Source organism: Gobius niger (assembly GCF_951799975.1).
Source record: "Gobius niger genome assembly, chromosome: 20".
NCBI lineage: Eukaryota > Metazoa > Chordata > Actinopteri > Gobiiformes > Gobiidae > Gobius > Gobius niger.
In genome coordinates, this window is record NC_136871.1 from 15,086,141 (window position 1) to 15,094,434 (window position 8,294).

An 8,294-nucleotide genomic window follows, 5' to 3' on the forward strand; every position below is an offset into this window, starting at 1 on the left:
GTTATTCTGCATGAATAAAGTTTGAGTTATACATGGCTGAAAGCAAGAAGGAAGTGAGCAAGTTAGCGTTTATTTGAACTGATATGAATTATCAGTCAAATCTAAATTGATTTAAAAAAAAAAACAATCACGTTTATGGGTGAAATGGAATGTTAGGATGTATTATGTTTATTTATGTAGTTTTCTAAAAGAATAGCTTAATAAGTTAAAGTTACAAAAATGTTATAGTCATCCACGTGCATTATAAATACCCTGAGAAATGAAGGTAGATATATAACAGTATTTTAAGTTACCCATTACTTATCTGCATTGAACTTATTCATATAATGCACGTCACACGAACATTTACCTGCCCAGTTAATTTCCATGAAAACGTGAAATGGTTGAAGACAGTATCCGCTCAGGCTCTGCTTTGACTATCAAATGTGCGCGACAGAATAGGGCTTGTGCCAGGGCATATCTTACTATACATGATTGCAGCTATTTTATTCTATTTGCATTTACTGTAGTCCAGAGAGATCTTTGCAGGACCACAAAGAAACCAAGCTGTTTGCATTTTTTATTTGCTTTGTTTGAATTCCATCAGGCCTTTCTTCATGGTTCTTATCTGGGACCGTGAACATGGGGGCAACCGACAATAGCCGACATCTGGGTTCTAAATAAGTGCATGATATGCTGTATGCCTTTTGTCAGTTCAGTGTTTAATAAAAGTTGTTGTGTTGGGCTGTTACTTTGGAACATAAACCAGCCCAAGTTACAAACAGCTGAGGCTCATTAACTGCATGAACTACTTACTGTATATCTTTATGTTTTTGTCATTATGTGCAGTCTCTAAGAGAACCCATCAGTGATGTGCAGCACGGCAGAGTTTTACTACAAAATAAGGCTCTGAGCATCCACCAGATACTGTATAAAGAGTAACTGTATAAAGTGTTTTTTTTTTATTTTTACCAAAAATACAATTTGCAACAATCCAAATGTATTTCAAATTGATTTAAAATGTAGCTTATTGAATAGCTTATTGAAATAGTTAGTTTTGGTTTTGGAGAACAAATGAGGTGTGTCCTCGACTAAGTTGTAGCCGCCCTCTCCCACGGTCAGAGTCTCGCCCTAACCCTCACTGGTGGTTAAAAGAGTTCTTTTAAAGTCATCCATGCACCGCCTCATCTCTTCATCAGTTTAAGCTGCAAGCTGCCCCCAACCTGCCTCACAGTCCCGTCCGTCTACAGGTAGGTCTGCTACATGGACCTGCAACATAAATATACATTTTATTGATCAAAATACAAAAATCTGTTAGTAATTAATTTAACTGAATTAAGCTAAAAGTAAAATTAACAGTGTCTTGTGAGTAATGTTCAGTCAGATGCCTTGTTTTGTTTCTTCTTTTTTTTTTGTATTTATACAATAATATTTAAAACAAATTGAATGTTAAGCATGTTTTGTTAAATATGAGGGTTATACTGGCGGAATATATATAAAATCAATAGATTTATTTATCATCTATATTGTTGTTCAGAAATGACAAGAGAACATCGGTAATTAATATGACAAACCAGTCCCTCTCGCAAAAGTTGCAGCTGTAGCCACTCTGTGTTGTTTGTCCACACTGTGTATCCCCACGGGCCTTTCTTTTGCATTTTAAGTGGCACACCTAGTGTATAAAAAGGCCTGTTTGAACCGTTTGGTCACTGCTGCTGTTACTCACTTTGTAGAAGTCTTTATTTTTAGTCCTGACTTTCTGCTACAGTCAAATGAGGATCTACAAAAGGAAGTTTAAGAAAGCCTGCTCTTGAGAGATCTAGTCACTATATCTCAAACTCATTGGTGTGAAGTTGTAAATGTGTGGTTGCTCTAAATCAAAGTTGCTATCAGCCACTCTGATTATTCTCAAGGCCAAAATTAGAATAATCAATTGCACATGAACAACAGAATGAGATGATTATTTTTAAGCAATATTTGCATTCGAGGTCACTTGCTTCAACATACAGAAATTGTGATGGAAGAAGAGTATACTCATTCTGACCTCACAACATTTGTGGTCACAGTCTAATGATGGAAGACTCTTCAGATCAGTCCCACTGGGAGAGCCCGGGCCTGCTCACTGCAGATCCTCTGTCCAGCTTCTCCTCAGAAGGGGGTCTGCTGCCCCCTGGAGATGAGGGCGAGTCCTTCTTCTCTGCCTCCGACTCTGACTACATCCTGCCCTCTTTCTTCAACACCAGCCGCCCCTCATCCTCCTACAGAGACCACAATGGTCAGTTTTTCTTTTCTTTTGTTTCAATTTATTTTTTAGTTTAACTGTCTTTTTGTTGCACTCATTCAAAATGATATACGTATTTTTTAAACATTACTTGGATGAGATACAGTTCAGACTAATGCGATCAACTAAAACCAAACTAAACCAACTAAACCAACTAAAACTAAAAAATTAACCATTCTTTTAGCACACACATTAGTATAAATCTAATAATATTGAAAAGAAATGAATATACTGCGTGAATTTGAATTTAATTTGCTTAGTAAATGTTGCTAAAGAAATGGCATTTTCAACAGCAAGTATTGGGTAACAACAAAGAAACAAATTGCACATGTTTATTAAGTTACAGTATGTGTAGTATTGTGAATGGCATCAAAAGATGTGTAAAAGTTGGTCATCAATGCCCCTCCTGCAGTGATTGTTGTCCCTTTACTCCACACAAATCATGAAGGTTGCGTACGGGCCTCTTCAGATTAGGGTGGATTATTTTAGCATCTTGATTCCACTTCTCTGAAGCCAATTTTAGAATTTCCTGGGCTTTGTTTTGATTACAACCGGCCCCGCATCATGATGTCACTGTCAAACTTCACTGGAGGCACGGTGTTGTTGGGTGACAGTTCAATTTTGGTCTCAACAATTTTCTCCCAGTAATTCAGTCTTGTGTTGCACGTGGAGCAAAGTCGAACCTCAACATTCATTTTCCTCAACAATGGAGCCTTGCGTGATGTGAATTAATGAAGGCCATGGCAGTGGAGTGCTTTACTTGAAATGTTTTTGATCTTGAAAAACTCCTCTGATAATTGTGTAAACTCCCGATTGGCTAAAGCACCTGATCATGGTTAGTTTAGGGTGAAATAATCTTTGTTCCAGTTCCAGACTAAGGCCTCTGGGCCAATCTCAGTAGTTTACAAATCCTTCTGTGAGTCATTTTACATTATATCTATTAACATTATTTACAAACACAAACATCTTGTGGGCATTAGTTTTGTATGTTGGTTTATGAGATTGGTCAAAACCATGTGAAAATCCCTAGAGGTCGCGTGTGAAACTGAAACATAAAGGTTAAACCTCAAACACCAAACTGGAGGCAGCAGAGGTGACAGTCCATAAAGCTCTGAGTCATTTCACGACTATCTTTGTATGCAGCATTTTAGAGCCTACATTTTTATAATCATATAATACTGAACACTGTATATACTTTATGAAAAATACATATAAGAAAATTCATATTTCTTATATTAGAGTACCATTAATATGAATCTTGAGATCATGTGACATTATGCTAATGAGTTCAGTGTGTCATTCCCCTAAATATGTGTTCTCTTATACACAACATTGTGTGAACAGTGCGGCAGGTGTTCCCCTCCCCGGCTCTCCTCACCAACCTGCAGATGTTGGATGGTCCAGGCAGTCAATCCCTCACCTCGATCTACCCCCCTTCCTCCGGCTGGAACAGCGGCACAATCTCCAAAGCACATCCCAGCCTGTCCATTTACAACCCAGGCCTGCCCTCTTCCTACTCCACATCTCCACACAAGGAGGGCCGGGACAGCCCCCAGCTGCAGGATGCCCTGAAAGCCGAGCGCTCCAGCCCTCTGGGGGGGTCTGTGGTCACCAGCAGTTTCCTCAACCTGACCCCCGCAGCAGGCAACACATACAGTCCAGCATCCCACCACATGCTTAACCCTTATAGCCCATACATGACCCCCTCTCAAGAGTTCAGCTCTAACGGCCTGTACAGCAGCCCAGCGTGGATCAACCCCTCCTACTCACCAAAAATGCGCAGCAAGCTTCGGGTAACCACACCAGGTCAGTGCATTACAGTTGTTTTATCCAGGCAGAAGTTATCCTCCCTGAAATAAAATGCAATTATATAAACTGGTCGAGGAATATTGTTATGTTATGTGTTCATAGACAGATATGAAACTAAACAGTAGACATTTACTGTGCCAGCTGTGAATGGGGCACCATTCACTTTTTTCAATACCAAAACAGTAACGATACTTAAGTAACAATACTGGCACCTGGACTTTTTCAATGATTTGTCATATGGAATCATAAGACAGGACAACATTGTTAATTTATTCAATAAAAGACACCTTTTTAAAAAATCATTTATTTAAGTTGAAACAAGTTTCTTTCTTTAGTGATGTCTTCTTCAAACAGTGTTTCTCCACAGCACAAAACAGAATATTTCTTGCCCTTGCTGTGTGTAAACTATGTTTCATTCACAGACTCATAACTTAAATGCATTGCCTAAGCATAAATGAAATAAATAAAGTCTTAAATTGACCTGATAGAAGCCAGTGCCATCAGTGGTACACGTGACACCATTTCAGAGCCACTGGTCTAATATAAATATATGCAAGAGCACAATGCTTGGTTGAATATTGGGGTCAATTCCTTCTGGGGGAACTGGAGGTCCTCCCCCAGGAAAGTTTTTACCAAATGCATGCAATTTCCTGCATTCTGGTGCAATTTTAGCCTCTTGAACAAGTACACATCTTTAATAAAATTGCTGGTACAATAATCTTACTGAACTTCGTTTGATTTGAATATTGGGGGCGTTGTAACCCCCGTCCCCCCGTATTTTACGCGTGCTCACCTTTGTTCAAATGTTCTTTTTTCCAGAGGCCAGAGAGTGTGTGAACTGTGGGGCCACCGCCACCCCTCTTTGGCGACGTGATGGCACAGGCCACTATCTGTGCAACGCCTGTGGACTGTACCACAAGATGAATGGCCAGAACAGACCTCTGATCCGGCCAAAGAAGAGACTGGTACAAAACACACAAATAATAATAATAACACAAGGGAACGTAAAGTAGGCTCAACAACACACAATTTGATTAGGCAACAGTTTGTGAATTAATGCGTAGGGAAGACAATTCACGGTTATCATTACTGCCTATCCTGTTTTGTATAGCCATTGGTTAAAGACATATTACCAATTGGTATTATTTATAGGTCCAATGAATCGAACCAACAGGATAATCTTGACGTAAAAGCTGTTGTTTTGCTTTAAAGCATTGCTTCACAGGGTGGGTCCTTGACAGGGTCTCTATACGCTACGCTCACACAAAGTGACAAATACAGTCCTATTTAAAACATATAATCAACATGATGTGTGCTTTTAGATTGTCAGCAAGCGAGCAGGAACCCTTTGTGCCAACTGCCACACCAGCACCACCACACTGTGGAGGAGGAACACTAATGGTGAACCAGTATGCAACGCTTGCGGACTCTACTACAAACTGCACAATGTAAGTGGGTCATGTGAACAAAAATCAAAATCATTCTCTTTTTGTATTAAACTGGCACATGTGTTTAGGTTAACCGTCCCCTGACCATGAAGAAGGAAGGCATTCAAACACGCAACAGGAAGGTGTCCAGCAAGAACAAGAAGAGTAAGAAGGCATCTATGATAGAGCAATACTCTGAGATTCCCCAGATGTCTCCTCTAGAGGACTATAGTGGTTCTTTCGCTCTAGGTCATGGGACTCTGCTGACATACAGTCACTCGCCTCACCTGATGTCTGCTCCACCCACCCTTCACCCGTCTGGAGCCCTGCCATACACTCACCACCTCAGCTCGGGCATGGTGCCCACATTAGTGTAATAACACCCAGCACGGCACTTCACCCCGCTAAGCAAGCTCTCACGCAGCATTACTAAGAAGTGTCCCCTCAGGGAATAAGGGTGTTTACTCATTTTTGACTTTCACCTCAGCAATTCTTTGTCTCTATGATTTGCATCTATTTGTCCTCTGGTTTGTAATTACTAACGTTTAATCCAAAATAAAAAGTTTGATTGTATCTTGTATCTTTCCTTTACTAAATGTCAGTTTTGATCATCTCAAGATTTTAAGGTTAAAGTGCTTTGTTTGTCATTATACAACAACTGTACAATGAAAGTTGTCTTCTGCGTTTAACCCATCCTTCGACACTGCTGGCCAGGCCACGACTCCCAAAATCACACAACAAACAACTCTGGACCCCATCTGTAAAATGTAATGAAAATGTAGAATAATTTATAAACATTTAAAATCTGGTTTAATTATGTTAGTTTGGATACTGTGTTTTGATTAATCTCACAAAAATATGGTTAAATCAAAAATAGATCAAATTCAATGTCAGAAATGTAAAAAAAAAATGTCTCAAAATAATCTTGCGACCCCCACTTCAAGTATCCCAGCAACTCCAAGGGCATCTCGACCCCCACGTTGGGAGCCACAGCACGAGAACATGTGTTGGTCCCCACTCCTTGTCACAGTTCGATCTTCTTTGCCTCTGTGTGTATTGTGCTTAAGGATTGTGCATGTTTCTTCTAGGCTACAGTATCTTCACAGATTGCTATATCATACGGTGTCAGGGTTTGCAATATAACATGTTGAAAACAAATAAAAGCTTTGCATATTCTCACATACAGCTTCCCGCTTCATTTATTACTTTGTACATGTTTTGCTTCTCTAAAGTGGTTTTGACTGTACTTGAGAATGAGGTCAATCTATTGTTGGATTAATTTAACTTAAAAATAGAGCGGTGCTTCCTAACTCTATGAACAGTTTGCACTACATTGCCATGTTCTGTATTACTCTGCCCGTGTGTGAGGTCAATAAAATGTGTGTCTATATATTCTGTTGGTTAGTTTTCACTGTCATTTGAATAGCTGACCACAATTTTGTAGTGGCCTCTTTGTGCAGGCCTCGCCAACAGTTTGACATAAAGTGTTCAGTGGCCCAATGCAAATTTTCAGTTCTGCAGAAATTATGACTTGGTCTGAGAATCTATCACTAAGTCCATGGAATATAGTGTTATAGCGTTAGTGTCACAAGTCCACTGACTGTAGGAAGTAGGGCTGGGTATTGCAAACAACTTCACAATACTATATTACTACATATTCTAATATAAATCATGAATCATGAAAGAAACATTGTCTCATGGGATACTAAATGGAGGTTTTATTATATGTGTAAAAAGTGAGGCCTTATAAAAAACATGGGGTCAAAAAAGCATATTAAATTGATTGTATTTATATTATTATTTTATTATTATTTGCATATCACAATACAGGTGCCTCGATGCAATGCGTATGTGAAGTACTCAATAACACTACATTGTCTATATATTGTGATATATTGAACACAGCGCAAGTAGGCAGAGCTGTTTCAAACCACAGGTCCTATAGGGTTGGTGCATTGTTAATATTTATTATAGTAAGATTTTAGTTAGTTAGTATTATAGTGAGAGCAAAAATAGTATGCATGATAATATCGACTTTGTTTTGCGAAATTATTGTTAAAAAAAAGATCCAGATTTTCTACATAATTAAATCAGCAGGCTCGAGGACGTTTGTGATAAAGGTTGACACACCACCCATTGCACCTACAGAAAACTGTGCTCAAGGTTTCATGGGATTTGATGAATAAATTTTATATCAAGAACAATAAAGAGAAGGAAAAGCCTAAATGCCAAATGATCATTTTGTCATCAAACAATAGAAAGCTTAAGGATGTTAGTAAATGTTAGATGTCCATAATTTAATCCCGTGCTATTGTGTCTGGCTACCAGCTATAGCCTACTCTGAGGAAATGACATTAAATGAGAGTTACTGACTAGCAACCACAGGCCGGCTCAAACGCACTCAAGAACAACCACTAGAACCGTGGCACTGGGGCAGAATAAATCGCTCATAAACTTAACAGCTAAAAATGAGTTGTCCGGCTCTTAACCACTTAACTGCCACTTTAGGGTTAGGATTAGGGTAAACAGTTATTTCTATACAAATGTAAAGCATATTGACTGGAGGGTTTACAACCTGATATGCCAGTGTGATACCTATTTTGATTTGAAAGCCAGGACCTTTATCCTAAACCTAGCCCCCTGATCAGGGCAGGTTACGGCAGGTAACAGGTTAACCATTTGGCTTTATTAGCATTTGTTTAGTGTGTTAGGCCTATGCAAATCAACTTTCAGGGCAGACTCGAAATTTGGCCAGCGATTAAAGGCACAAGCCCGCCCCCAAGTGGAAATGATAAAAC

The 8,294-nt window shown here is 39.2% G+C and overlaps 1 protein-coding gene across 1 annotated transcript; it reads left to right on the forward strand.

Moving 5' to 3' along the window:
- The first annotated feature begins 1,140 nt into the window (after positions 1 to 1,140).
- On the forward strand, positions 1,141 to 6,074 carry gata1a (GATA binding protein 1a). The gene is made up of 6 exons (XM_079579195.1): positions 1,141 to 1,229; positions 2,046 to 2,254; positions 3,605 to 4,066; positions 4,889 to 5,034; positions 5,392 to 5,517; positions 5,586 to 6,074. The coding sequence occupies exons 2-6, from the start codon at positions 2,050 to 2,052 to the stop codon at positions 5,871 to 5,873; spliced, it is 1,227 nt and encodes a 408-aa protein (XP_079435321.1). The 5' UTR covers positions 1,141 to 1,229; positions 2,046 to 2,049; the 3' UTR covers positions 5,874 to 6,074.
- The last annotated feature ends 2,220 nt before the right edge of the window (positions 6,075 to 8,294 follow it).